The sequence below is a fragment of the Cervus elaphus genome, chromosome 5 (genome assembly GCF_910594005.1).
Source record: "Cervus elaphus chromosome 5, mCerEla1.1, whole genome shotgun sequence".
In the NCBI taxonomy this organism is placed as follows: domain Eukaryota; kingdom Metazoa; phylum Chordata; class Mammalia; order Artiodactyla; family Cervidae; genus Cervus; species Cervus elaphus.
In genome coordinates, this window is record NC_057819.1 from 1,791,871 (window position 1) to 1,809,301 (window position 17,431).

The 17,431-nt window shown below is 60.3% G+C and overlaps 1 protein-coding gene across 1 annotated transcript; it reads right to left on the reverse strand.

Annotated features, from left to right (window-relative positions):
- Positions 1 to 9,558: 9,558 nt before the first annotated feature.
- On the reverse strand, positions 9,559 to 16,946 carry SUSD2 (sushi domain containing 2). The gene is made up of 16 exons (XM_043901187.1): positions 16,894 to 16,946; positions 16,701 to 16,789; positions 14,832 to 15,039; positions 14,518 to 14,669; positions 13,972 to 14,139; positions 13,350 to 13,524; positions 13,032 to 13,233; positions 12,737 to 12,822; positions 12,345 to 12,613; positions 12,128 to 12,271; positions 11,872 to 12,030; positions 11,318 to 11,566; positions 10,933 to 11,205; positions 10,632 to 10,808; positions 10,293 to 10,395; positions 9,559 to 10,167 (listed from the first exon to the last, which is right to left on the reverse strand). Exons 2-16 carry the CDS (start codon positions 16,774 to 16,776, stop codon positions 10,143 to 10,145), a joined length of 2,466 nt encoding a protein of 821 aa, XP_043757122.1. The 5' UTR covers positions 16,777 to 16,789; positions 16,894 to 16,946; the 3' UTR covers positions 9,559 to 10,142.
- Between the last annotated feature and the right edge of the window lie 485 nt (positions 16,947 to 17,431).

Consider the following 17,431-nt stretch of genomic DNA (forward strand, 5'->3'; position numbering starts at 1 on the left):
CGCCTGACTCGGGGTCGAGGTGGAGAGGGCCACGCACAGAGCTAGCAGTCTTCCACACACGCCACCACGGCGTCGGGGAGACCAGAGCCAGGCTGGTTCTTGTCCAAGCCACCCCTGGACACTTGCTGAGGCTCCACACGTGGCTGCCTGGACTGCCTGCTGGGGGGAAGGCCGGGGTGTGGCCTGGGGTCACCTGGCCCTGGCTCCTGGGAGCCCGTGGCCGAGGCCCGTCCAGGAGCTTGTCCTCTGTCCCGGGAAAAGACTAGAAGACTAGAGACCTAAGCCCTCCCCAGCCTGCATCTCCAACCTGCTCTCACTCTCAGCACGGCTGACGTTTTGGGGGGAGTCATACTTTGGGGGGCTGTGCCCACACTGTAGGATGCAAGGCAGCGTCCCTGGCCTCCTCCAGCTAAATGAGCCCCCTGCCCCGGCCAGTCAGCAGTCACCCCGGAATGAGAACCGCTGCTCTGGACCCAGGAGCCCCCGGCCACTAGCACTCTGCTAGCTGCCAGGCAGGCTGGCCTCCCTTGGGGAGGGGTCTTGGTGGGCTGAACTGGGGGGAGGTCCTGCCCACACCCTGATTCCTGGCAGCATCGGAAACTCCAGTCTCAGCCCAAACATCCCCCAGGGGAGCTGGAGTCCAGCGGCTCGGGCTGGGGAGGGCGTTGGCTCCTAGCTCCGGGGGACAGAACGCAGCAGACGGAGGGGGCTCAAAACGCTGCTCACCTGCCCGCAGGGCCTCCCAGCACCACCCACGTTCTCTGTGTCCCCGCACTCCGGACACCCCCTGCCACCCCTGGGGGCTCAGTTACCCCCCGTGAGCCGGTGGGTTCCCTCCCCGGCCAGGCTCTAGCCCAGCTTTCTGGAACATCAGACTTACATGCCCACCACCCCCCTCACCCCCCACCCCCGCCTCCCACCTCCTGAGCACCTGGACCCTCAGGCACCTACCTCGGACTCAATACACCAAACCAGAAGCCAGCTCTGAGGCAGCCAAACACTCTCCAGTGGCCTCCTTTCCCCACTCCGAGACGGTCACCCAGGCCTCCCCCTCCATCTGCATGGCCTGGCCTTGGTTCCGTCTTTATCCTTCTCTCTGCCTCCTGGCTGCTGCCACCACCTCGGTCTGCTCCCCACTCAAGACAGCCATGACCCTTCCAATGCATACCTGGTCCTGTGAGGAGGCCACACGGGGCCCTCCTTAGCTTGCGGGGCCCCTGGAGGAAACCCAGCCCCCACGCCCTGCTCATCCCACCGCGGGAGACTTGCTGGCCCCTGCCCGCCTCCCTCGTGGACCACAAGCCACGCCGACCGGGGCGCGTTCCCAGCCCAGTTAGCAACTCCTACAGCTTCTTTAAGCATCTCGTTAAACAGAGGCAGTCAAAGCCAAGACTGCTGTATCTTCAAAATAACATTCACACATACAGATCAGTCCCCACAGAATATAGCGAGAGGTAAAAGAATTTGCCTGCCAGTGCAAGAGACGCGGGTTTGATTAGGAAGATCCCCTGGAGTAGGAAATGGCAACCCATTCAGGTATTCTTGCCTGGGAAATCCCATGGACAGAGGAGCCTGGCGGGCCACGGTCTGTGGGGTCACAAGGTGTCGGACATGACTGAGCACACACGCATGCGGGGCTTGGAGGAAAATTCATTGTGTTAGATAGTTACATTAAAATGATCAAAGCATCTCATGTAAGACGTTAGCAGAACAACAATCAGAACAGCAGGGAAAGCAAGAGGAAGAATTTAGGAACAACTGAAGCAGAAACTGAGAATTTGAAGTCAGAACAGATCTTGGAAAAAATATACAGCTATTAGCTAGCCAATCAGTAAAAATCAAGGAAGTATAAATACGCAAAGAATGAAATGAGAATGGGGAAATAACCTAAGCTATAGAGGAAGTTAAAAGTACTAGAAAAGATGACTCATTTTAATAAAAATAAATTTGGAAACTTGACAAAATAAACTCTCTAGGATAAATAGATTGGTACTTAACGTGTACTAAAAACATCTCTGTTTTTAGTACAGAGATTCAGATTCAGTTGGGCAGGCTTACAGGTCCCAGAAGGAGCAAAGATCTAGGTTGGTCAACGATCGCATAGAAAAGCTGAGAACATTGCAGACAGTGGCCTACCTCAAACACCCTTCTGGAAAGTTTCCCAGTGTCCTGCCATTAGGACCAGAGGCTTCTGCCAATTGTGTTCGGGAAGCTCAACACAAAGTCCTCAAAAAACAAAACACTCGCAAGGAGACTCTAAGCAACACATTCAAAAGGACAGCATGTCCCCGGCAGGCCCGCAGCAGGACGGCCGGGAACGTCTGCTAGGGCCTGGACTCCTCTCTCAGCAGAGGAGAAAAACCAGAGTCCTCTCCATGGAGAGGTGTCTGACAGAAGCCAACACTCATTCTGGATTAAGAAAAAAACAACCCGTGGACCTAACACCCAAACACTGGAAGAGACACACGGGTATTCCCTTCACATGAATAAATATCTCAAGACAACAACAAGGCCTGTTGGACACTGACCACGGTTAGGTGCAACTCTGTTGCTTTCCTTGTGTGAGTCCACGTGATTCTGAACGGAAGGGAGCCACGATGACTCCATCTTACAATGAGCAACTGCGCGCTCAGTCACGTCCGACTGTGCCACGCCGTGGTCTGTAGCCCGCCAGGCTCCTCTGTCCATGGGATTCTCCAGGCAAGAACACTGGAGTGGGTTGCCGTTTCCTTCTCCAGGGGATCTTCCCGACCCAGGGATCGAACCTGAGTCTCCTGCATCTCCTGAAACTGGCAGGCAGATTGTTTACCCCTCAGCCACCTGGGAAGCCCACACTGAGGATACTGAAGTCCCAAAGCTCCGAGGGTCCTGGAGAGCGCCAGAGGTGGAAACTGGGGAGGCAGACGGAGTAAAGGAGTCTTGACCCCCTGCCTCACACTACATACAGAAATTAATTTGGGATGAATCTTAGGCCTAAGTGGGAAATCTAAAATAATTGCGGGGGTGGGGGGTGATGGACCTCAAGAGGAAGGGGATACATACAGAAACTTCTTATGGCTGATTCATGCTGTTGTATATAGCAGAAACCAACACAAAGTTGTAAAGCAATTAACCACCAGTGAAAAAGAAAAAGTTATAAAATAATTGCCTCAGCAACCGGTCCAGCATCACTAATTATAAAGACCTTCATTCCCTCACTAAATTGCATCCGTGCTTTTGTGAAGCAAACAAACAAAAACTCAAGTAAACCAAACCATCAGATTTTAAAACACATTGTAAACACACAGTAGGCTAAGAGAGCATCTGAATAAACCTCAGAAATCCGTCAACCACAAAGTCCACAGAGAAATGCAAATATATACGGGAATTTTTGTCTCTGCTAAAAGAGCACTTCAAAGCAGTAGGGAAAAGATGAATTGTTAACAATCAGTATGAGGACAAGCGGGTAACCAGCTGGGAAAGCAGTAAAGCGGGCCCCCCGCTCTTTTCATTTATACCCAATTAAATTCCAGTTGGACCAAGATTTAAGAATAAACCCATTTAAAAATGAAACTGAAAAGAAAAGAAGAAAAAAAAAGAAAAGAAGAAAAAAAAGAAACCAAAATTAAAATTTTTCATTAAAGATGAAACTACCCCCCAAAACACCATACAGACAGATATCGTAAGAAAATGGGAGAATGTTCTATTTATGATCTTTGAGTAGGGAAGTCCTTTACTGGGCATGACATAAAATCAAGAAGTCATGTGTTGTTTTTTTTTTTTTAAAAGGACGCTGGGGAGGTTGGGATGGGCATGTACACACTGTTATGTTTGAAATGGATAACCTGAACGGACCTACTGTGCATCACACAGAACTCTGCTCAATGCCATGCGGCAGTCTGATGGGAGGGGGACTGGGGGCAGAGTGTGTGTGTGTGTGTGTGTGTGTGTGTGTGTGGCTGAGTCCCTTCAGTGTTCACCTGAAACTGTCACAGCAGTAATTGGCTATACCCCAATACAAAATAAAAAGTGTTTTTTGTGTTTTTTTTTTCAAAGAAAGGGTAAACTAGGACTTCCCTGGTGGTCCAGTAGTTAGGACTCTGGCCCTCTAACGCAGTGGGCGGGGTCTGATCCCTGGTCAGGAAACTCAGATCCCACATGCCGAGCAGCATGGCCAAAACTGTTTTCAAAAGAGAATAGATTTGAACACATAGAAATTTAAAATTTTGATGTGGAAAATATTTTAAAAGACCAATGACAACCTTGGGGAAAGATAGTTTCAATACATAGCATGAGCTGAGCCTGGTTTCTTTAATATTTAAATACTTAAATATTTAATAGCAATGACCAAGAATCCATTAGAAAGACGCACAAGGATGTGACTCATGAGACCATGGGAAGAGAATTGCAAATGGTTATTTCAATGTATACAGTTGTTCAACCTCACTGATAAACGTGCCAACTAAAACAACAATGAAATCCCACAAAGCAAACAGCTGCAGCCCAAGGCTTCATCTTTGAATGCTTCCAAACACGGATGGAAAGGAAAAAAACCAGTGTTACACAAACTTCCCCAGAACAGAGAAACTATTGCCCAACTCTTAATGAGGCCAGCAGAACCCTGGGAACAAAACCTGACGAGGACATTTCATGAAGGAAAAGTACAGGGTGATTTCATTCATGCACAGAGATGAAAAATTCCTAAGTGATATATGAATTCACCACTATCAATTTGGGTTTATTCTGGGAATGCGTGATCGGTTGAACATTACAAAATCAAGCAATTCTGGGAACTCCCTGGTGGTCCAGTGGTTAGGACTGCCAAAGGCCTGAGTTCAATCCCTGGCCTGGGAACTAAGATCCCACAAACCCGGCAACACGGCCAAACAAACAAAAACCAACACCCAAGCGATGCAATCCCCCGTGTTAACACACTAACAGAATAAAGGGGCAGAAACCATTCACCCTCTCCACAAACGCAGAGAAGCATCTGATAACGCTCGCCAACTTCCACTGACGACAAAAACTCGCAGGAACTAGCAACAGAAGGAAACTTCCTGAATCTGGTAAGCCGCGGCTACGAAACCCTACTGGAAACGCCATACTTCACGGCGAAACGTAACAGCCTTCCTTTGGAGACCGAAGCCAACTTCTTCTGAGAAGGACACACGCATTTGCTGGCTTTCATTGTTTTCTTTCCACATGGAAAGAGAAGGCCGTGCCCAGGCAATCAGGTGAGATAAACAAACAGAAGGTTTGAGAACTGGAGAGGAGGACATATAACCGTCTACATAAGTAGCTACTTAGCAGGAAAACTGACAGAAACCGAAGTGAAATGAGCAAGATCACCGGAATCAAGGAAAATGCACAAAAATCAATGCTATCTCTATACATCCCTCACAAATAGAAAACATTTCTTTTTGGACTGAAATCACTCGTGATAGCATTTTAAAAAATCCAAGCCTAGAAGTAAAACAGACAGGTATTCAAGACCCCTACATTGAGCAATGCTGCAAACTATAACTGAAGGATTTGAAGAAGACTTGAATAAATGGAAGGTTATACTATGTTTACGGACTAAAAGAGTTAGCACAGTGAAGAGACCAATTCTACCCACATCCACCCATAACTCCGATGCAATTCTAATAAAAGTCCTCACTTTTTTTTTTTTTTTTGGTCTGTTTGTGGGTTTTGTGTGTGTGTGTGTGTAAATTGGTGAGCTGATCCTAAAATTCATGTGGAAACACCAAGGACGAGGACAAGCCCAGGCAGTCTTAAGTGAAAGTGAAAGTCACTCAGTCGTGTCTGACTGTTTGTGACCCCCTGGACTATTCAATCCATGGAATTCTCCAGGTCAGAATATGGGAGTGGGTAGTCTTTCCCTTCTCCAGGGGGTCTTCCCAACCCAGGGATCAAACCCAGGTCTCCCGCATTGCAGACAGTCTTAAGGGAGAGCATAACAGAGGACTCACATGACCAGATGCCGGGAGCAAGCTAGGGTAAGTAAGGCGATCTGGTGCTGGTACAGTAATAAACTGGACAACGGGGCAGGACAGTCACCTGACCTCTGACAGAGGAGACACGGCAGTGCGATGGGGAAGGGACTGTGTTTCAAAGGACAGTGCCAAGTCCATCAGAGACCCGCGTGAAACGTGTATCCTAACCTGCTTCACACAACGCACAGACATCACTCCAGATGGGTCTCATCACAAAACCGGACACAATAACACCTTTATAGGAAACCCCAGAGCAGCTCGGCGACGTGGCAGAAGGCAAACAGGATGCAAAAAGTACCAAATGTAAAAGAAAAAAACAAAACCCTGAAGAACTCACAAAGAACAGCAGCATTCTGAAGAAACAAAACACTGAGCGCGGCTCAAGCTCCACCACCTGTGGACTGAGTGTTAAGGAAATTCTTCTGTTTGAGTTTTAAGATTTTTAATTGTAGTAAAACACAAGTGGGGCTTCCCTGGTGGCTCAGTGGTAAAGAATCTGCCTGCCAATGCAGGAGACCAGGGCTTCCATCCCCCGGTCAGGGAAGACCCCCTGGAGAGGAAATGGCAACCCACTCCAGTACTCTTGCCTGGAGAACCCCATGCACAGAGGAGCCTGGTGGGCTACAGTCCATGGGGGTCACGAAAGAGTCGGACATGACTGAGCGACTAAAGAGCAGCAGCAGAATACAAAGGACAGAAAGTCGACCGTCTTCACCATTTCTCAGGGTGCAGCTCAGAGGCACCCAGTACATTCGCCCTGTTGCACAAACATCACCACCCGTCTTGACGGTTTTGTTCTTCCCAAACTGAAACCCTCCAGCTCTGGGGAGTCCCCTGGTGGTCTAGCGGCTAGCATTAGGTGCTTTCACTGCTGGGGCCCGGGTTGGCAACTGGCCAAAAACAACAGCTCCCTCTTTCCTCCCCCCAGCCCCTGGCGATCTCTATTCCACCCTCTGTCTCTACGAACTTGCCCCGGGGCCCTCGTGTAGGTGGAAGCACACAGTAGTTGTCTGGCTATTTCACTCAGCGCCATAGCCTCAAGGTTCATCCTTACTGTAGCAGGTGTCAGACTTTCCTTCCTCTTTATGACCCAGCGGTATCCCGCTGTATACAGACGCGCCACATGTGTTCACCCATCCATCTGCTGATGGACCCTTAAGTTGCCTCCACCTTCTGGCTGTCGTGAAGAACTCTGCTGCTATGAACACTGGAGGATCCATCTGCATGATGTAAAACCTTATGTGCACAGTATTTGTCTTCAACACTGGTGACAAATGTGAGGTCATCTTTTTCGAATTTCTGGGCCTGGTGCATAGTTCACAGGACCAACTGCTGCAACACACAGACCCAAAATGTGCCATGGCTTACTCACAGGGAAGTTTATTTTTTGTTCCCAACGCAGGACTGGATGCATTGAACAGGTGGGGGCAGGGGCCCCTTCCACACGCTGCGCACCCAGGCTGGCACGGCTTCCAGTCCGTGGGAGCAGGGGGAAGGGCGGGTGGAGGGGGTTCCCTGTGGAGGCGTTGAGGCCCAGCCTGGAAAGTTCCCCACCCGCTTCTGCTGGCAGGCAGTGACAGGACTGCCCCACGGGCACGGGGAGCTGCAGGTTGCTGAGCCCCAACTCAGATAAACCGCTTCCGTCCTCTGCCTGGAGGCAGACACCCCCAGCAAGCGCCACCTGCTCCCACAGAGCAGGGCCTGGTCCCCCATCCTCCCGGGCAGGACAGACCATGGGGACGGGGGTCTCCCAGCAAGGGCCTGGCCTGGAGTGGGCACTGGGTCACCTGGGGCTCTGTGCGAGGAAGCAGCCTGCCCGAGGGGTCCCTCCCCTGACATCAGCCAACAGGAGACCCGAGGTGAAGGCTGGAGGGGATGTGAGTGCTCCTTCCTCGGAGGCTGGGGGTGTCAGGGGCCTTTGCCGCGGAGGCCCAGGCCCCCCAAGTGGCTCCGTGGCCTCCTCCCCTCCCCCCGCACCGTGCCCCTCACCCAGGGGGCCTCTTATCGGACTCCCCGGCTCCCCCCTCACCCGTGAGAGAGAGCCCCCCCTGCATTACTGCCCCCCAGACCCCAAGCAGGGACAGTGGACTGGGCCCTGGGGCTGTCGTCCCCTGGGCCTGTGGTTTGGAGAGGACACCCCTCTGAGGCCAGGGTCCCCGCCGCTGACGTTCCCAGGGGCTCTGCGCCCAGCCCTGGGACGCGCAGCCTCACACAGGCCTGGCCGCACCCCAGACTCCCTCGGGGCCCCAGGAAAACCTCTGCCAGGTGTTGGGGCTTCCCAGCCTGGTCGGCCCCTGGCACTGGGAAAGCCTGACGTCTGGGGCCAGAGCCACAAAGGATCCCTTCTCCTGCCTGGGGTGGGGGTGGGGGAGGCTCCAGGGCCCAGAGGGACAGGGGTGGTGGGGGAGCCAGGAGGAGACCAGGCTCCCTCTCAGGCCTCAGCTGCTGCCCGCACGTTGCTCACCCACAAGTGCCCAGCCTGGCCCTGCCAGGGAGGCGTGGGGCTCCGGCTGGTGGGAGGCCGGCCCTGCCTGACCTCATCCCCACGGAGGAAAGTACCTGCCCAGGGGCCAGAGGGTGGGCACTCAGCCCCCCTGTCCTGAGCTGGAAGCCCAGAGGTGGGGAGGTGCCCGGTGGGGCCTGGAAGGACACGCACTGACTGGGCACCACCCCCGGTACCCTCCCACCTTCTCTCTGTTTCCTCAAACATGCCCCACCGTGCGCAGCGCCCTAGGACTCCCGGCAGGGGGGATCTGCTGCCCGGCCCCCTCCCTGCCCGGGCCTCTGCCCAGGAGCCTCTGCCAAAGGCCAAGGCTGAGGAGGTAGGGAGGTCAGTGCGCACTGGACCTTGGGTAACGTGTACAATTTCTGAGACTGGTGACTCGAGGCGTCCCCCACCCCTGGCGGGCCTGCAGGAGCCTTGGCTGAGGCGGTGACCACAAGTCTGCTGGTGCACTTGCCCGGCCCTCCCTGGGCACCTCCGCGATTCTTACCCTCTGCTGCCCCCATGTGGCCACTCTCAGCAAGGCCGTGAGAAGGCTTTGCTCAGGGCCCCCCACTCAGGGCCTCCCACCCCCGGCCCCAGGGCTCCAGGCTGCCTCCCCCTCCCCCGCCCCCGCCTTGCTCCTCTCAGGCACAGCCGCCAGCCCCGGGTAGCAGGAACCCACCTCCAACCCACATGCCCCGGCGCTTCCCCGTCTGAGACCTTTGATGGAAACCCGGCACCATCCTACCCAGGCCCCCCAGAGCCCCCATCCAGCACCCTCAGGAGAGGCCTGGGCCCTGTACACTCGCCTCCGGGCGGTCCTGGGCAAAGGCCCAGGGGCCTGGACCAGCTGGGCATGGCGCTACCACACTGCTTCTGGGGCTGGGCCAGAGCTGGGTGCCCAGCGGAGCACCCCATGAACCCTTCCGCTCCCATGACGCGGTCACTGTTCTAGACCCCACTTTACAGACAGAGAGTCGGAGACGGGACAGGCCGGTCACGAAGGCCTCAGACCGGTCACTCTGGGTGCCGTGCACTGCCCAGGCCGACCGCTGGGCTCCCGGGAATGGGGAACACAACACAAGCATCGACACCAGGCAGAGGCACCAAAGGCGTGTTTTCTGCCCCCACAGTGAGGAGTCTGGCAGGAGACATTCCAGAAGACTTAGAGCTACAAGCCTGGAGCTTAGAAGGGCACACTCCACGCCCAAGGCTGGACCCAGCCACAGTCTCGGGCAGCCAGGCCCCGGGCCTGGGAATCAAGGCAGCTCGGCCCTGGGGCTCGCTGCTGGGTCAGCAGGACTCACACTGGGGACCAGGGTCACGGGCATGGGATCTGAGGTACTGGCCTTTGCACGTCAGGTGCTGGCTTGTAAGAGCTCGGGAGACAGGCCTCAGGATTCAACGGTATGGAGCCCCGGGCTTGGAGAACTAGGGTTTGGGGTGTGCAGGGAACAGAGCCACGGAGCTCCCTGGTTACAGTTCGGGGTTCGGGTCTTCGGTGACAGAGCAGGGCACTCGGCTTGAAAAGCTCGGGTACCAGGTGCCCGGGTTCCACATGTCTGGCGCGAGGAATCTGAGTATTCCAGTACTGGGGTGCAGGCTCTTGGAAGTTTGGGAGGCTGGGCTTTGGCCTCGGGGAGGCCCCGTGCATCATGCGCCACCGGCCAAGCGTGCTTCGCTCAGGGTTGCGAACCCCAGACAGCCCTGCAACAGAGTCACGGTTTACCGCAGGCACGGTAGTCTCACGCGCGCCCCGGGGTGGGGGTGGGGGGCCGGGCCCAGGAGAACCGAGGAGGAGTGGACCGGGGCCTGGGAGAGAGGGATCTCACGTGTTGCTCTTCCTGCGGCGTAGGAGCCAGTAGCCGAGCCCAACCAGGGCCACCAGCCCCAGGCCTCCAAAGATGATGCCCAGCAGCACCGCGTAGCTCTGTCCTGGAGAGGTGACGGGCTGTGAGTGAGCTCAGCAAGCAGGTGCAGGCATGCGCACACACGCGTGTGGGGCGGACTTGGGGCGCGGGCGTGTCGGTGGAGCGAGGCAGTGTGTGCGTGGGCAGGCTAGGGGCTGGTGGGCGTGGCTAGGCCAACTGGCGGGCGGGGCGATGCGACGTATGGGCGGGGCTGGGACAAGGAGTTGTGGGCGGGGCTTCTGGTGGGCGGGGCATTCTCACCTGGCTGGCACGTGGGTGTGGGCCAGGACCAAGTCCCGTCAGCCCGGCAGGTGCTGGCCTCCGCCCCGGCCAGGCTGTAGCCGTTGTTGCAGCGGAAGCGGACGGTGGAGCCCTCCAGGTACCTGTCGCCCTGCTTGTGTCCGTTGGCAGGCGGGGCCAGCCAGCCGCAGGACACCACTGGGGAGGGAGTGGGGTCCAGACAACGGACCTGAGCTCGTCGCCCGCTGTCACCACCCTGGGGGGCCGTGTCCCAGCGCCAGGTGCCCTCCCCCTCGCCCACGCCTCCCCGCGTCACCCTCACCGGGCTGCAGGCTCTGCACGCGAAGCAGGTGCTGCCTGTGGGCCACTCGCGAGGCGTTGCCCACGCTCAGGCTCCCGGTGGCCGCCACGTCGAATCTGCAGAACATGTCGTCCCCACACAGGTCGGCTGCCGCGCTCGCCTGGCTGGGGCTCGCGGAGCTTTCCTCAGGGAAGAGGGGCAGGAAATTGGGGTCATGCTTGGGCCGGTCCTTGAAGTTTTCCACCAGGAACTTGGAGTCGTAGGTGAGCAGGGAGGAGGCGTTCTGCACGGCCCCTGGGAAGACAGCAGCAGGCCTGACGGGTGGGAGGGTCTGGGGGCTCCCCCCACCTCCACCGAGCCCTCCCCAGGGCCGTGCCCCCTTCCCCTCCTGCCGGTGGTCCCTTACAGTCAGCCCCGAACTGGAACAGCTCTCGAGAACTGGCGCTGGGTGGCAGGACCTCCCCACTGCGCAGGGTGAAGTCGTCTGCCGGGTTGTTGTTGAGCGTCCCGAGGAGGCCCCGCGTGTGGGTCAGGAACTTCTCGGGCAGCAGGACCGCCACACTCAGGAACGGCCCTTGGAGGCTGATCTCCAGGCCGGCCTCTGAAGTCAGCATGACTGATACTCTGTCCCCAGCGGCTACCGACAGGAACATGCCTGGGCACACGTGGAGGTGGGGTCAGGGTCGCCTCTGTGGGCACTGTGCTGTGACCCCACAGCCCCGGGATGCATGGGTAGCACCATGGGCTTCAGGGCCAGGAGGGCGTCCCCAGGGCCTGGCCTGCCTTGTCACTCCCCCATCCCAGGCGGCGGCTCTGAGCGCCCAGGCCCTGAAGGGAGCTCCCACACCAGGGTCCAGTGAGGGCAGGGCTGGCTGTCGGCTCTCACACCCTGACTCCACCCCGCAGCCCCCCTTCCCTTCCTGCCAGGATCCCAGATGGGGCCCGCACCGTCCCACTCACCCTTCAGGTCCATCCAGGACTGCTCCGCGAAGCTGAGCACCTCCTGGTTCAGTAGCACCTGCAAGACCCCTGCCCCCTCCCCCAGCCGGACCTCCACCACGTCTGAGTTGGCCTCCTGGATGGCCACCGCAGTCAGCCCCGTGCCTCGGTCCTGAGAGCCTGGGATGATGGGTGCAAAATGGGGTCCACCGGGCTCAGTCTCCCCCTCCCCAGGGATGACCCCGAGCCACCCAGAGCCCCCGGGGCCCGGCCTCACCTTCAGACCCCGTCCTGGTCTGGGTCCGCACTTGCACCCGCAGGTCGGTCAGCGCCGCATCCAGCAGCACGTACTCTCCACGGCCATTGAACGTGAAGTTGGTGCCGTCGAAAGTGACGAAGTGTGGGTCCCCGAAAGCGGAGGCTGGGGAGATCGGAAGGTGAGGCGGGCTGTCCTGACTCTGCCCTGGCCAGCGCCCGCCCAGCCCAGCACCCACCCAGGCGCGGGGGCCGGTAGCTGCGGCAGTCGCTAGAGGGTCGTCTGTTCATGTAGCGGAAGCACTCAGGTGCCCAGAGGCAGCAGTGGTAGAAGCTGATGACGTCGTAGATCCAGTGGGAGAGGCCAGGCACGCGGGGCGGCACGCGGTACGGGGGTGAGCCCCAGTCGTGGCCGCGGTCCGGGGTGCTGCCCCCGGTGGAGTCAGCCGTCAGGAGCTGCGTGCCATCCGCCGTGTAGCAGCACTGCTGTCCGGAGTCGTACTGGGGGCTGCGGGCACAGACAGGGTCAGGGCCGCCCTGGGGTCCGGCGCCGCCCCCACCCTTCCCCGCGCCCCGCCCCATCCTGCCCCCGCGCCCCGCCCCCGCGCCCCGCCCTCTGTCTCGGGCTCACCTGGCTTGCACCGAGCGCACGCAGTGCACAGCGCCTGGGTGGTAGGTGCACACGCTGCCCTGCTCCAGGTCACAGCCGTAGTCTGTCTGCAGAGGGGCTGGCGGCTGTCACCTGCACGGGCTCGGGGCTCCGCGTCCCCTACCCCTCCGGGGCCTCAGACCCCCAGCCTCACCTCGCAGGCCTCCGCCTGCCCGCCCTGTGCTGCCTTGTGCAGCGTGGCCCTTGCTGGTGGGGGCAGCCGGCCCTAGCCTGCCCCTCGCCCACTCCCGGTCCCTGTCTGGGGTGGGGGGCTCACGTGGAAGCGGCCGGAGTCAGCCCGGGCCTGGGCCAGGGTGCAGGGGCAGTCGGGCAGCTCCTCCAGGAATTTGGGCAGCTGGTCCTCCAGCTCCTCCCAGGCCAGGCACTGGTTTCGGGCCCAGGCCACAGGGTCCATCCTGAAGTCATCACCCAGGTGCCAGGCCAGCGCGTGCTCGTTGCTCCAGAGCGCTTGCACATCCCTGCAGGGGACGCACGCACGCTCGGGGCCGCCCTCCCTGCCCCTGGCCCTGGCCCCGCCCCTACCCCACTCCCTCCACCGTAGGGCCCTGGGCTTGCCCTCCGTGGCGGTCCTTACTGCTCCCCTGCGCGGTGTCTGCTGTCCACGATGCGGAGGGAACCCACTTCCCATCTCTGGAAGTTCTGAGGGGCAGGATTTGGCGTGAAGGTGAAGGAGCCGGAGTTGTGGATGTTGGTAGCCAAGGAGTACAGGTACGACCACGCTGCTGTCCACTGCTGGGAATACGGCTTCCCTGGTGGAGGGGAAGGCCTCGTCAGCCCCTGGGCCTGACCCAGGACCCCCAGGGGCACAGGTGGGGGTGGGAGCCACCCTGGTAGGTGGACAGAAGTATGGACAGATGGCCCGCACATGAGGGCCTGCCCTGCTGGGGGAGGGAGCCAGGCCCAGGCCCGCTAGCCCTTCAGGGGCTCCAAGAGGATGGGGTGGGGCAAATCTTTCCTATTTCCAGGACAAGCCGTGTATCCAGGAGCTGCAAACGTCTGCACCTCCTCCAGCCCCGGCACCCAGGGGCCCCCCCCCCAGCCCCCTGCCACGCCAGGGCTCTTTCCTGCCAACACCTTCTGGCTCGAAATCCCCGGCTGGATTCCCCCCACCTGGAATCTCCTTTCTCCCATCTCCAGGCTCCCGGCAGGGGTCGGGGGCTTGACCCCTGCTGCGGAGGGCCCCCTGCTGGCCTCACCGGTCTCCTCGTAGCCCCACAGCTCGATGGTGACGGCGTCCGAGGGCAGGGCTGAGGTGTTCCAGGTCAGGGTGAGGTTGCCCTGGGTGCCGGGAGTGCCGTAGTACTGCCAGTGGGTCTCATTCACCAGCTGGCTCTTCTCGGAGTCCGACACTTTGCTGGGGTGCACTGGGCGGGGGGCGGGGAGGTGAGGGCTGAGGAAAGGCCTGGGGCCCAGGGGGTCTGGGGCTCCCTTGGGAGCCATGGTGCCCTCGTAGTAGGAAAGGTCAGAGGCTGGGAGAGGAGGGGCCCTGGTCTTTGCCGCCTGGGATGGCTCCTCCCCTCCGCTGGTCAGAGCCAACCCCCCCTCCCTCTGGGTTGGAATCCCCACGTGGATGCCAGCGGGTGGAGAAAGGAGTCTGGGGAGCCCACACCCAGGGCAGGCCTCCACAGTGACCGGTTCAACCAGATTATCGCCCGGGGGAGTCCCTGTGAGGGCACCGGCCCAGGAGGGTGCAGCCCGGTGCCCTCCTCCCCCGCCATCCGGCCGACACCGTCGTGGCTCACCGGAGAGCCAGGTGCCCGAGCGCGGGAAGGAGCGTCCGTTGTCCATGGAGAGCGTGAACGGGATGCGGCCGGACTCGTAGAGCAGGGGTGACACGCAGTGCACGCGGCCCGAGGCGTCCACGTGGCCGCGGGTCTGGATGCTGTCCTTAAAGCTGCGCAGGGCGAGCGGGTGGGCAGGCTGGGCTGGCAGGGGCCGACCCTCTCCGAGGCTCCCAGCCTCCTCCCAGGGAACCCATCGGGCCAGAAGCCCCGGCCCTCTCCCACCCAGCCCGCCGGGGGTCTGGGCCCCAGTGTTGTCCCTTGGGGCCTCCTACCTGCAGATCACGCTGTCAGTGGGGTTGGGCCAGTTGAGATTCTGGACCACAAAATCCTTGCCCCCCATCATGGAGCCCGAGTAGGGTGAGATCTCCAGGCAGAAATCCCGGATGTCCGCACAGCAGCTGGCCAAGCCGAAGCAGGTCGGGTGGCAGGAACATGGCCCACTCTGGTCTCCGCAGCGTTGGGAGCAGCTCCCCTGAGCACCTGGAGGAGGGCGCAGAGGGCCACATCTCGCAGGGCGCCTGCCTCGCTCTCCCCGGGAGCCCCTTACAGGCAGCCCCAGGAGAAAGCTGGCCGGGAACGGTGCTGACCACCACGGGGACAGAGTGGAAACCCGCTGGGCTCAGAGTCAGGGGGCGGGGGTGGGTGGGTGGTGGCAGTTAATTCTTAGTTCGTCGGCCTGAATGACTGGCTGGAATCGGGGGAGATCTGGGGACACGTGAAACCGCTCAGTTGTGTCCGACTCTTTGCAACCCCATGGACTGTATAGACTACTAGGCTTCTCCATCCATGGGATTTTCCAGGCGAGAGTGCTGGAGTGGGTTGCCATTTCTTTCTCCCCCTCCCTCCCCAAGCAGACTGACTCTCAGCAACCAAGCCGGTGGTGTGCTCGATGGGCATGCGTGCCTGACGCCCCCACGTGGGCCGGGGAGCTGCCTCCACTCCCCAAAGCATCAGTGGACTGGCAGCCTGGAGAAGGACCCCCCTGGCTTGCCCGGCCTGGGGTCTGGGGATGTGGCTGCCAAGAGTCCCCTTGGAGGCCCACTAGGGGCTGGTGCCAGGCTGAACTTGTCCCATCTCACTGCTGGGCATGGCAGGCTCACCCACCATGGGTTATGGCCCTGAAGGGAGCCCGCCCCACCCTCAGGGGAGAAGGCGAGGGGTGCTCCCCTTTTAGGGGACAGTTCCGGCAGAGGACTAGGACAGGCCAGGAGGCGGGTGAGGGCAGTTTGGTGGGGGTGCTGGCCCGGCCACGTGGGCTGGAGGGTGGAGACCGGGGGATGGTGCAGGCCCCTGTCCCGTCTGGCCCATCCCAGCCGCAGCCCCCCCGCGGGGGGCTGGTCACGGGCCAAGCCTGGGCCTGAGCCACCACTGCGGCCCTGCCTCACGCAGTGCAGGGCCTGGCACTCAGGACCGTCAATAAATATTTATGGACCTATGCTGTGATGGCCTGAGGGGTGGGGCAGGAGGCTGAGTGAAACCCTAAGTAAGATAAGCGGCAGGGGGATGTCAGCGCTTTCCCGGATGGGAAGCTGGCCGGGAGGGGGCGGGGGAACGGGTGAAAACCAGCCCGGCCCGGCCCGGCGGGGGTCAGGGGCCCGGCTCTGGAGTGCAGGGCCTTTCCCGGGACTTCCTCAGGCTCAGCCCACCCTGAAAGGGACCCACCGTCCTGCCTCCGGCCGGCCAGGGGACCCAGTGGGGCTGGGGGCTCCTCCATCCAGGCTCGGGTCGCAGTCCAAGGGCTTGGCTGTGCTCACCCTCCCCAGGGACCTCCCTCCCAGCCTGCGACCGCCTTCCGGCTCCCAGCTAGCTTAGAGTAGGCACAGCCCAGACCACCACCCCCATCCCCACCAGCAGCCCCTTGGCCCTGGGCTCCCAGAATTTCTTTCTAGCACCTCCCAGGATGGACATGAATCTGAGCAAACTCCAGGAGAAGCTGAAGGACAGGGAAGCCTGGCACGCTGCCGTGCATGGGGTTGCAAAGAGTCGGACACGACTGAGCGACTGAACGGCATCAGCCCCTGCTGTGGTCACAGACGGCCGGACGGATGGACAAGAGTCTGAGCCCAGGGAGGTTCTGCGCTGGGTCTGACTGCAGCGGGCCGCTGGACAGACGGGGATGGAAGGGCAGGGCGGGGGCATACCTGCTGCAGGCCGGAGGCCCGGGCCGGGGACAGTCGCCAGCAGCAGCAGGGCCCAGGGCAGCAGGGAAGGCTTCATGGTGCGGCCGCGTCTGCAGACGGCGCAGCAGGGGCCGGGAGGTGGCGGGTCAAATATTCCCCAAGCCCGGCCCCGCCCCGCCCCGCGCTGCCGCCCCGCCCCGCCCCGCCCGGTCACCTCTCAAAGTCCACAGGTGCCCGAAGCGCCAGCAGGGCTCAAGCTGCCCCGTTAGCACATTCCTGGCCCTCCGGCCCCTGACCCAGGGGAGGGGGCTGGCATCCTGAAGCCGGATGTCCGGGGTCGGCCGCTCAGACCCTGGATCCCGGTCCCCACCTCCCCGCCCCCAGGCCTGCTCCGCCAGGCTGCGCTCCCGCTGGGGAAGACGTGATGCTGCGGCGGGGAGAAGGCGCGGTGGTCCCTGCCATGCCGGGATTCCAGCGCCCGGGGTTCCTGGGGCCACGGGCCTCGCACCTCAGCTGCCCCCGGGGAGCTGGGCTTCCCAGGCCCTCCCCACAGCCAGGGTGGGGTGCGGGAGCCGGCACCTTCGTGCTGGTGCCTGCCTGCGGCCTGCTGTGTAGGCGCTGGGGGAGGGCCCCAACTGGGCGAGGGCGGAGATGCCCCCGGTGGGAGGAGGGGAAGGATGGGGGCGGGGCCGGGACCCCTGGCAGGTGAACCCTGGGGGCGGGGTGGGGGGCTGAGGCTGGGACCCTGGTCT